This window comes from Nymphalis io, chromosome 25 (genome assembly GCF_905147045.1).
Source record: "Nymphalis io chromosome 25, ilAglIoxx1.1, whole genome shotgun sequence".
Classification (NCBI taxonomy): domain Eukaryota; kingdom Metazoa; phylum Arthropoda; class Insecta; order Lepidoptera; family Nymphalidae; genus Nymphalis; species Nymphalis io.
The window spans coordinates 2,015,081-2,027,795 of NC_065912.1; the positions used below are offsets into that span (position 1 = coordinate 2,015,081).

A 12,715-nucleotide genomic window follows, 5' to 3' on the forward strand; every position below is an offset into this window, starting at 1 on the left:
TATGTGACGATGAAGTCTCGACCGATTTCGGCTAGCGTGGCCATTTTTGCTGTGTGTGCATATAATATAATATGCCCCACATGTATGAGCAAATACAAGTACACTCACTTTTCCCTCACTCTTGTTCTCCACTGACGTCAAATCCGACGCGACCGGAAAGAGTTCATGCGCAGGACTAATGGCGCTTTTAGAGGTATGGACTTTTTTTATTGGCCCGATCCAGGATTTGAGCCCAGGGTCTGAAGTTCTGCAGCCATAACAACTGTTCTTTTATCTTAATTTTACAATTATAGGTATTATACAATGTATGTATTTTTTATTTCAAATCATCATCATCATATTCAGCCCACATTAATCCACTGCTGGACATATTCCTCCTCACAGGCGCGCCAGTTCTCCCGGTCCTATCTCGGCATATATGCTAGTCGCATTCATTGAGCACCCGCCATCTTCCTAAAATCGTCTGACCATCGGGCGGGTGGTCTGCCCACTGGCTTTTTTGCTTCTCTAGGCCACCACTCCGTGACGACTTTAGTCCACCTTCCGTCTTCTCGTCTGGCCAGCCCATCTCCACTTTAACCTCGTGATACGCTTCCCAATATCTTCGACTTTCGTCTTTCGTCGGATTTCTGCGTTTGGTACACGATCAATGAGAGGCCTAGCATAGCACGCTCCATCGCCTTTTGTGCCATTTTTATTTTGTGCATGTTATGCTTAGTAAGCGTCCATGTTTCGGCACTGTAGGTGAGTATAGGCAAGACACATTGGTTAAACACCTTGGTCTTGAGGCATTGTGGGAGTTTGGATGTCAACATATCTTCGAGCTTTCCAAAAGCAGCCCACCCTAATCCAATCCGTCGTTCGATCTCCTGTATTTGAGATTTCTGATCAAATGATAAACGATGTCCAAGATAGATATAATCGCTAACCACCTGTACGGTGTCCTTACCTACGATTATGTTAGGTGCACGTATGTGGCGATTAGTCATGATTTTGGTCTTGGACATGTTCATCCTCAGACCGACCCTCAGTGAAACTTCTTATTTCAAATGGCCTGGTTTAATTCCCAAGAGGTGAAATCATCAGGTTTTATAATATAGTAGTGCTCCTGAACGATTCTTTTAAATTTCACGGGAGTGTACACACTTCCAACTTCCAGACCCAGTTGTTCAAAAGAAGAAACCAATAACTTCAATCTGGCCTGGGATTTGAACCCAGAACCTCGGGGTCTGCGGCCTTCAGCCACTAGACCAACGAATTAGTGTTCCTGAATACTACTCATTTAACATTCAAACAGTAATACAGGAATACAAAGTACTAGTGGTTGGCAGTAGAATAAATGGTGAACGGGTCGTACCCACCCAAGTGGCTACACAAAACCGTGGTAGGTGACACTCACCTCGACGGGCCTGCAAAGTACGTTATATTATTTTCACGTGTAAAGCGTTGTATTCAGCCTCGATAACTTAGTGGTATACACGGAACGCATAGCGATGTATTCGTTAAAGGTTTGAATCTGACCCCTTGAGCTGTTGTCACTACTAACATCAATGTAAATGTAATGTAAAAATTGTTAAATAAGAATACCTTTATTAAGCATTCAAAAGGATGTCCCCAATTTTTTTCAAAGTATTAAGGATCATCAGTGACATTTTCTGCAAATCAAGCGAAGCCACCGATCACGTTTAGTACTGATAGCATTAAAGGAATTCCATTATTCCGTATAATATCGGCGCCATCTATCTCTTTCTCAAGTGCTGTAACGCTACTTGCTCTTGAAGTTGGATAAATATAACAGTTATGATAAAAAAAGGTATGATTAATTGCTGACTAGACACTGGGCCCTGTATGATATCTATTCAGGGCTGGACATTTTAAAATTTAGCGGACAGTGCTTCCTCTTTGATATGTCTTTAAGAAATTTGCTATTATGAAAGTAACAACATACTACCAGCAACAATCACAGTGGCGGGGAAACTGTTGGTAAGGACACAAACTATGAAAACCAAGAAGCTTCTGGACTACAACCTTACGGTGGCGATTATAATAGAGGACTCGCTGGCTATCCAGACTATCATAGAAATCCCAGTCCCATTAAACACTGGTACACTAAAGAAAAAAACGACACCGTGATCAATCGTGAATGAAATTTTATAAATAATATATACCTGCTTAGCAGAGGGATACTTATTCGTGCTTGTAGCATATACAATTGATGATTGTATTTGTTAGAAACATGTCTAACAAAATCTCCAACTCCAACTCCCTCTTACTTATCAATTTTCATCACTCATCCACATCAACATCCTAATTTAGATTGAATACATCATTTATCCATCTAAATCATCATCACCCTCAATCATCATGTACATGCAAAGAATTACTTCATTTGTGTAATAGTTTTTCAAGTGCCTCCATGTCACACGGAATAAATAAATTGGAAAATTACTTACTTTAGCGATGCGTGATGATGAAACCTCTTATATTTATCTATTTGTTCATTTCAAGTGCTTATTCTTGCTGTTTATTATAAAAAATATACATGTAATCAATTGTTGCAACCAAGTACGTCTTATTAACTAATGCGGAAAGAATTTATGTTAGAAAATTCTAGCGGATGTGTCTGTTATTTTCGAATTTTTTTAGAGCTTCGACAAAGTCAAAAACATCATTCTATACAAAAATTACACTAATTTTGTCAGTCTGTTACTTGTTTACATATAATCTGCATGATGCAGTTTCTTATAATGATATACATATGTATATCTAAAGATTTTATTGTAACTTTGTGATGTGTCTTTGTTAGAAAACCTAAAAAATAAAATAAGTATTATACATATTATATGCTGTATGCATTTTGAAGTCTGCTTCTTCGTACGTTGAGAACGTCCGCGTTTAAAATAATCCGCCAGGACACTTATGTATTATGTCTATTATGTAATATAGTATAGTATTTCAGTCATCGTTATTAATATATATATAAATTTTTAAATAATATACAACGAAAATGCGCTATATAACTATACAAATGATTAAAATATTACAATAATATTGATTGAATTTCCTAAAATGTAAATAAATTACTGGCCGATAAATTATAAAAAAAAACAAATAGATTTTACTAATGTCAAAATTGTTAATATAATTACGCAAAATTGTTTGTACTAAATCATTCGGTCAAATTTACAAAAAATGCGCAGTAAGTACGAAAATCTAAAGCTTTTCAAAGTGTGCGAACCGCGTGCTTAAAATGGCATGCCCAATATTGCCCTCAAAGTTGAAGACGGAGGAAATCATAAAAGGGGCCCATGTATTAGGTCCGGGGATAGAGGCTAAGTTCGACGAGTTGAAATGTGAGATTCTACACAAAATCGAGAAGGAAGTTACCGATTCGAGCAACGCAAGACTATATATATCGCAGAAATACGACGAACTTAGCAACAAAATACAGTATCTCACTGAATTGGACGCTACAGTTACCGGATTTAGAAGTGATGTAAAGGCCATCGAGAGACACATCATAGAACTAGCGTCGAGAGTCGACGGTATGGAGAAGAGACTCATTTGTAAGGAGTGTCCATCCATTACGTCATCAGTACTCGGAGTTCCTAAATAAAATGCATCACAAATATCTGCCTCATATTTTTCTTTTAATATTTTCGGGGTTGGTTAATCGTACGAGGATGGAAATTTAAAAGTACAGGAGGATTTGACCAGTTTTTTCGAAAAATGACTTAATATTTTGTATTTTAATAAAAATAAATTATAAGACATTACATAGATTATTTTGATTTTAATATATTAGGAAGCAAGCAGTGAGGCAAGTAACTCGAAGGTAAGGTAAAAAGCCATAGACATTGAACTGCCATTGTAAGTCTTTACCGTGTAATTTCAGTGGTACCCTCATCATTCAAGCCAGAAGAGCAATACAAATTTCTTTATAGATAGATTTATTGAGAGAGTGGTACATTTCCTTTATATCACCATCACTTATAAACAAACAATGATATTGGAAGGGTTAATATTCGGACGAAATTTAGGAAATAAAAATAATGTATTCTTTTCCAAAACATCATGGGGCGTACCATTTTGCAATTATTTTAGTTTAAGAAATAATTAAAATATCCACAGTATAATATGCTTACATGCTTTTTCACCCGTTAGTATGTATAGTATATATATAGTTATATGTATCGATCAAAACTTGTTACTTTAAACTGCATCTTATGACAGTTTCAGTTGAGATTGAATGGAATAAATAAGTAGTTAGAAAAATTATTTAAGTATACATCTATGCGTTCGTGATGGACGTGAGATTGAGCGTTTTCTTTTTAATTTAGAGTGGGAGAAGCGACAAAGCTCAGCGCTTTAAAATTCGTCGTTAAAATTTCCGATACGGTACCGTACCGTACCAATCTGAGATGCGATAATGTGGCTTTCTTGAGGCGTTTTGACGCACGCAGAAATATGTAAAGTGTAGTGTGGTCCATGTCTCACTCCAACTAAACGAATGGTCAGAGTTTCATGATATCATTTGTTTGCGACACATTACGACACGGCGTCGTTGTGGCCTCACCATATGCCGTGACGGCAAACGACAAAACTGCTTTGTCCTGTCATGTCCTTTCTCCACCGCGACTCACTACTTCCTTGTATGCGTAGCGCGTATACAGCGTTGCTATATTATATAATCATAGTTTTTATTTATTTTCCATATTTACTTGTTGTATTATAAATTCTTCCAATAAACATCAATTTCGTTTATTATCCGCCGGAGAACATCTCTGTCATCAGAGTCAGGAGAATGATGGATTAAGTTCATCAGACTGCCCGCTTCGGTTGGTAACGTAAGCTTCTAATAAGTTTTCAATTCAGTAATAAAAAAAAATTAACTTGTATATTTTTTTATTTCAAAACAAGATTGTTTATCACAGTAACCATTAAAGATAGCATACACTAAGAACTCATGGGTAAATCCTCACCGCAGTGCTATTCTGTAAGAACTCACTTCATTACTCACCCGTGAAATGTTAACAACCAACTTATGGTAATGATATACTATTTTGATGTGTGTATTCTTGAAATATTATAATTATTAAGGTCAATATCGCATAGCGCCTTCTCACATTTCACGACCGTTTTCTATGGTGAATTTCGAGTTTCAAATATCTCCGTGAGTTTTAAACCTTAAGCATATCAGAGAAATAAAACAAATATTATTATTGTAATTATTTTTATTTAACATTTAGTTAAACTTTAACAATATAACAACCGATTCTAATTATTAATAACATTTGATCGTCGCAAATATAACAATGTACGCAGAATTAAATATTGTAAAATAATCTAATTACAATTAAAAGCAAATACCAATATTACTAAATTTATTGCACATCACATTCAAATATTACGTCACGAATAAATTAATAAAAAAATCGACGCCTACAATAAATATTTGGCACGTTTATTTCACTTAATAATAATAAAAAAAATCAAAAACGTACAGCTTTACTTATAAATGTTGTGAAGGATGATTAGTTAATGCTGTTTCATTCTTTTTAATGTCAAATCCATAATGACAGAAAGAGACAAATCAGTGTTTGACTAGACACCCGCTAAACACCGTTTATAAGTAAGGTCGTAAATTGCTTACAGTTAATCACAAATTAAATAAATCGAACGTCTACTAGAAACCGATTCATACTTTAAGATGTCATAAAACGATAAAATTGCGCATGAAATGATATGAACACATCTATTTAACTTATTAGTCTTATAACTAAAGCTTAATTGATAAAATTGACGAAATTTCATAAACAAAACTGAGTATTCGATATATTTTAATTCAATCAACTTTAATTAGGATCTCGAGCCGCCGAGGATGGTCTGGATCTGAGACACGGTCTTCCCCTTCGTCTCGGGTATCAAAAAGAACACGAAGAATACGCAGATGATCATGAAACCGCTGAAGAACCAGAAGCAACTGTAAATACCGATCGCGTCCTTCATCAAGGGGAAACATAGCGTGACGATGAAAACGAGGCACCAGTTCATGATGACGGTGATACCAGACGCCGTCCCTCTGAATTCGACGGCGAACAACTCCGACATCATCATCCAGGGTATGGGCCCGAAGCCGAGGGAGAAGGAAATGATGAAGAGGACCAAACACAGCAATGGGAGCCAGCCGACGGGAGCGACCTTGGCACCGCTCTCTTGCAACTTGAAGTACGTACCGAGAACTATCAAACAGATGCCCATAATGATGCAACTCTGGAGGAGGAGAATGCGTCTACCGGCTTTCTCAATGAGGAGGGAGGATACATAGGTGGCGATGGTCTGCACCACGCCCACGATGATGGTGGCGATGGCGGGCGGGATGTTGGAGCCGGCGGACTGGAAGATGTTGTTGGTGTAGAAGATGACGGCGTTGATGCCGCTGAACTGTTGGAAGAACATCAGCCCCAGCGAGCAGATGAGGGCCATGAGGGGTGCACGGTTGGTGATCATGCTAATAATGCCAGCCTTCTGACGGGCTGAATTATCCACCTGGTGAGAAAAAAGAAATTTTTATAAGATTAGTTTATTAACTTTTTTTTCAACTTTTTAAATATATTTGTTTTATATAGTCTAATAACTTTTGTTTAAATTTAATTTTAAATTTTACTAGTTTAAAGCGTTCACTCACGTCTTTCTGCATGTCTTCAAGTTCCGAGGTGAGGTCAGCGTCAGGTCCTCGGAGCCACCTCAAGGCTTTCTCTGCATCGCGTCTCCTGTTCTGACCTAAGAGATACTGGGGAGTTTCAGGCATCCACCTGAAATGTAAAAAGTATTGCATAGACATTACTAAAAAACGAGTTAAAAGTTAATGTATGTATGTAAAAGTTAATGTACACACATTTATCTCTTTCTGTCATCAATGTTTTGACATTCGAAAGAAGAAACATAAAACAAAATATACTTTATACATGTAAGCACTTTTTAAAGTTATATGTCCTCTTTGGAAGTCTGTAAATACTAACATACGTGCATACGTAAATGCGGTTGTTTATTTATAAGTTACGAAAATTTACGGCGTTACTTATAAAAGTTATTTGGTAATTAGTTAAACAATATTTTGTCTACTTCTTTCTAATGTCAAATCAGTAATGCCGGAAAGGGAGGAATCCGTGTTTAACGAAACAGCAACTAAGCATTGTTCATAAATAAGACCGTTACTTGCTTGAATGTTTTTTTTATGAATGAACAAATATGAATAATCATTCTGACGAAAACAACGTCATATTCGTTTCAGCAGAAGGTTAGGGACTAATTCCCCCATGCTGCTCCAATATGTATTAGTAGATATTACATATGACAGATAATCATCAAACACATGCTTACGACGTTTTCCTTTACTGCCTTAAATTAAGCATATAAAAATTCAATCTTCGGTTAAGATTCAGGGTTTTTATCCACCTCGGCTCATGTTCATCATTTACTGGTGGTAGGGCTTTGTGCAAGCTCGTCTGGGTAGGTACCACCCACTCATCAGATATTCTACCGCAAAACAGCAATACTTGATATTGTTGTGTTCCGGTTTGAAGGGTGAGTGAGCCAGTGTAATTACAGGCACAAGGGACATAAAATATTAGTTCCCAAGGTTGGTGGCGCATTGGCTATAAGCGATGGTTGACATTTCTTACAATGCCAATGTCTAAGGGCGTTTGGTGACCACTTACCATCAGGTGGCCCATATACTCGTCCACCTTCCTATTCTATAAAAAAAATGTTTTAGTATTTTGTGATAATACTAAAAGAAAAATCGGAAATAAGCCCAACAAATCACTCTCTTTGAACTTACCAAAAAACAGCGACCATTAATATTGGAAAGATAGCCGAGATGATGGAGAGTGTCCTCCAATGAGTCCAACCGCCAACGACGAATGTGAACAGGATGCCTACTGTCAAGAACAGCTGGAAGAAAGCACCCAGTGCACCTCGGATAGACGTCTCAGTTATTTCGCCAATGTACATGGGTGCTGCTACACATATACCACCTGGAATGCAAACCGTAACATATTAGTTAGAAACTTGAAATAAACTTTAACTAGGATATGTTAAGGTTAAATATATTAACTTAAGACTTTACTCATAAATGCTGTTTAGTTAATAGTTAAACATTGCTGTCTTCTTCTTTCTAATATAAAAACACTGATGATAGTAAGAGATAAATCAGTTTAACTAAACATTCGCTAAACAAGTGAACCTTTTAATGTATTTACTGTATCATGACTGAAATTTTTAATTGTTTTTTGGATATATTCAGTCAGTTAGGTTTACGAAGTTTTGTCTATCTGTTATCTCATCACGACTAAATACAGTAACAGCCTGTAAATTTTAATATAATTTTAATAATTAAACACATGCAGGTTTCCTCACGATGTTTTCCTTCAAGCACGAGATGAATTATAAACACAAATTAAGCACATGAAAATTCGGTGGTGCTTGCCCGGGTTTGAACCCAAGTCATCGGAAAAGAAAAAAAAGACAAGATGGCCTAGTGGTTAGAACGCGTGAATCTTTACCGATGATTGTGGGCTTAAACCCGGGCAAGCACCGCCGAATACATTTAAAAAAAGAAAATTACGAGGTTTGCAGAAAAAAAGACAAACAGTAGTTCCTATATTAGAGCCCAAGCGAAATAGCTTACAAGACAATGTTCGTATGTACCTACTCTCCGGAGCAAATAGGTCACTTAATTTGTTATCTTCTATTCTTAGATATTGTTAGAGGCAGGTATTATGTTATATTAGGGACGCTTGTCAGGGCCACGCGAGCTATCAGACCCAGTTCAAAAACTATTGCACTGTATTCCAAGTGTTACATGATTACATTTAATTTACCCGTAGCATATGTAGATTTTTTTTTAACTTTTCAGTAAAGAATTTTATTGTATTTTTACCAATCCCATGCAAGCCATCAGAGACTCCGTATTTATTATAATTAAATATAATCCCTTGTAGGGGCATTATATGTATAGGTACTCATGCCGGACTATTTAAAGCAAGGAGACGAGCTCAAGCATATATTATTTCTTACAAATTATATATTGGAACACTGACTCCACCGTTGTTATTATCAACGAGTATTATACAGGGACATGAAATTCACGCTTGTAAAGTCAATAGTCTAAATTTAAAGCGAGTATAAGGTTTATTTATATTGGTTTAGTAGATTTTAGTATAGATGTATATCTATACTAAAATAATGTTTTATAGAATTACATTATTTGTTAATCAATGTTAAATTTATTCATTGGGAAATAGGTGGAGTTTTGTTAAAGACAAGTAATTATGATGTATTTTTAAACGATTCCTGTTCCTTCGATTCCGAGCCTCCCCCATAAAAAACTCATAATAATAATATATTTACCAGTAGCTATTCCAGCGAAAAATCTTGCAGCAATGAGCATCCCGGCTCCATTAGCGAAGATTGTGAGCAGCCAATTCAATAGAAAAGGCACCGCAAGTGCAAGAATCGTTGGTCGTCTTCCGAATTTTTGTGCGAAAACACCAACCGGCAGGGCGCTAATGGCCGCCCCGATGGCTAGGATCGCTGACACCAGGGAACCTAGGAAAGTACATTTATTAAGGATAATAAATTATGACATAATATAATAAAATATATTTTAGAGTAGCTCTAACTACCACCAATGGTTACGATTGTGATAATTTATTAATCCTTAATCTTGCAGTTTCATTTGATGCCAATTATATTTTAGACTATAGAATGACGTTTCACCAGCGTAGAATATGGGCTACCTGGTGGTAAGCCGCACTTCCGTAGTGCATTTTTGTTCTCAGTATAAATTGAGGATGCCCGAGCATACGATCTTGCGTTTGGTAGAAACTGGCCCATAGTGCTGCTATATTGGATTATATATTGTGACTAAGCTATATCTGATATCTTCAATAGTTGCTATATGAATTTTATTTTCTCAATCATAAGTTATAAAAACTTTACGACTTTTTCTTGTTTATAAATAATTTCGAACTAGATATGCTGTAACATGTCATGTGACTATTCAGAATTTAAACGAATACGTTTTTTTTTACTCAATCGCGTGATGTAAATTTGAAAACAAAGTAAATGACCTTCGATGACGTTCCTGGCTGATATCCAGAGACTACGTAATGAAAGCATAGTTGTGGGTGTGGCGTTTAAATATATACTTGTGGTAATTACATGGATTATGCATTCGCGCTAACATTCCTAGCGTTTTGAAAACATGTCTAATTGTAAATAAACTGTGGGACCTTTTTTGATCTGTTTATTGATCATATATAATTACAGACTCATAATAAAGTTAAAAAAAAAACAATGAAAATTGCAAATGAAAGCTATACTCTTTAATTTAAGTTTTTTAAATATACAATATTTTAGTCTTTTATAATGATTATAGTTATCTGGTACTGAGGCTATATGCAAGCTCGTCTGGGTAGGTACCACCCACTCATCAGATATTCTACCGCAAAACAGCAGTACTTAGTACTGTTGAGTGCCAGTTTGAAGGGTGAATGAGCCAGTGCAACTCTGTACAGGCATGAGGAATAACATCGAAGTTCTCAAGGTTGGTGGCGCATTGGCGATGTGACATACTTCACATAATATTTAGTTAATATTTCTTATACCGCCAATGTGTTTGGGTGGTGGTTCCCACTAACTATGAGGTGCCCGTCCAAGTATTCTATAAAATATATATATTTACTAGGCCATTCAGAATCTAATTTCCGATTTGTTTAATAATAATTCAATAATGCAACTTACTCTCGGTAGTGTTCAACAAGAAGTCAGCGGGTTGTCCCAGCGAATTCAACAACACTTGAGTTAAATTTTGATCAATAATGTTTTCAGTCTCGTTAATTGAGAAGATATCGATCTCTTGTTCCGTTATATTTTTCGTTGTGTTCTTCGGCGGTTCTAGCTGAGGTAACGCTGGTGACGTCCACGCCAAGATCGTTCCGGCTGTGACCGCGCCAATCGCCGCTAAAAATAACAATGATGGATCTATTTAAGTTACTCTTTTATTTACAGTTGAAGCACAGACAGACATATTGTTCAAGATTGGCATTTTTGTGGAAGAAAACCAACATAAAACGGCTGTACCAATCTGCAAGATTAACTTCCTTCTTGTGTTATAAAACTCTGTATGGAATCAAATCAAGCTTACTATGATAAGAATTGTGATATTGTTAAAAGACATAATTAATAGGATTGATAAAACAACAATAGTCTTCATGAATTAATTATTTGGCCGAATTTCAGCCAATCAAAATGCTCAGCAATGCTATTCTGAACAGTAAAGAACTCACTTCATTACTCAACCGTGAAATGGTGACAATTGACCTATGATACTATTTTTACGCGTGGTTTTTGAAATGTTATATTTATTTTGTATTTTAGGACCGATCGGTGCGGGGAGTTTCGAGTTTGTTCTTAAAGTCCTACTGATGTTTGTACTCAAAGATCAATAGCAAAACGCGTTCACTCTCTTTATCTGATGGGACGACAATACGACATGATCAGAGAGAAATCAGAGGCAAGAGAATATAATACTGCCAACTTCTTTAATAAATGGTACTGAAATGTCTTGCCAAAAAAATCTTACCAATTTTTATTTGCTTGACCACGAATTTGAACCGATAGACAACATCATCAGAAATAAATACAAGCTCTAGTTGGTTTAGTATTTTTATAGTTATTTCCATTTACATATAAGCACTTGAGCCAATGAGACAGTTATATATAAAATACGATACGTACAAATTATAGACAAGTCGTTATTTAATTATAATTTCAGACAAATCGTAATTGCTAATTATATTGAACGAGTGGGTCTTTACGTGTCTATTTTTATCCACTGTCAAGCAGGTCGGCGTGTATATTTACGATCACAGTTCATTCATTGTGCATTTGTATTGAATTTATTAACTCGTGGGTCAATCGATGCAAATTACATTTCAATAATTCAGTAATTAATTAAGTCTATTTACTTTTGCCATTGCGTACAGACTGCATGTGATAATTCGGGCTCCCTAATGCAACTTTAATTTTAATTTATTTATAATAGCAATATTATTTACAGATATCCATAGTGTTAGTTACAAGCTTAAAAACTATGTTAGTAGATATATTAACTATTATTTAGCATACGTAAGGGATCTAAAACAACGAGTTGATACACGAAGTTCCCCCCAATGCTTAACAAATGGATTATCCATTTTCAGCATCAATGTATTCAGGATACCGTTAGAAACTCCGCGCATTCTAGCCATTATAGACGCTGCTCTCTTTCTAATTATGGCATAGAAGTCATCCACACGGGCTTCAGCAAACATCAGTGATGCACTACAAAAGCGAGGCAATCCCAACAGTATCCTGAATGCATCGTTATATTGTACGCGCAGCGCGTCCTCTGCGTATACTTTAGCCACAAGCTGCACGTGTATAGGTTTTTAAAGGTTAAAGCATTAAAAAATAAATTTTTAAACTTGGTATCTTAGTTCCCAAGGCTGGTGGCGCATAGATTATGAAAGGGATGATTAATATTTCTTACAGTGCCAAAGTTTATGTTTAATGTGATATATCAAGTGAATCATTTAAATAAAAAATATAATGAGAGGTAACTAAAATAAATAAAAAAATGAAAACTAAAACTTTTTAGAAATTATTT

The 12,715-nt window shown here is 35.9% G+C and overlaps 2 protein-coding genes across 2 annotated transcripts in view; one reads left to right on the forward strand and one right to left on the reverse strand.

Moving 5' to 3' along the window:
* The first annotated feature begins 3,110 nt into the window (after window positions 1-3,110).
* Window positions 3,111-3,764, forward strand: LOC126778319 (uncharacterized). Its single transcript, XM_050501826.1, has one exon. The coding sequence runs from the start codon at window positions 3,251-3,253 to the stop codon at window positions 3,614-3,616; it is 366 nt and encodes a 121-aa protein (XP_050357783.1). The 5' UTR covers window positions 3,111-3,250; the 3' UTR covers window positions 3,617-3,764.
* Window positions 3,765-5,250: 1,486 nt separating this feature from the next.
* LOC126778164 (facilitated trehalose transporter Tret1-like) overlaps window positions 5,251-12,715 on the reverse strand; it is a 28,360-nt gene continuing 20,895 nt past the window's right edge. The window contains exons 3-7 of the mRNA XM_050501604.1: window positions 10,810-11,028; window positions 9,415-9,612; window positions 7,844-8,039; window positions 6,689-6,815; window positions 5,251-6,549 (exon numbers count right to left, since the gene is read on the reverse strand). Of these exons, the coding sequence (XP_050357561.1) occupies window positions 5,860-6,549; window positions 6,689-6,815; window positions 7,844-8,039; window positions 9,415-9,612; window positions 10,810-11,028 (1,430 nt within the window). The 3' untranslated portion in view covers window positions 5,251-5,859. The remainder of the gene's footprint in view (window positions 6,550-6,688; window positions 6,816-7,843; window positions 8,040-9,414; window positions 9,613-10,809; window positions 11,029-12,715) is intronic.

Excerpts from the sequence above, each read along its gene's own strand:
- LOC126778319 (XM_050501826.1), top strand. The coding sequence starts at position 3,251 with ATGGCATGCCCAATATTGCCCTCAAAGTTGAAGACGGAGGAAATCATA.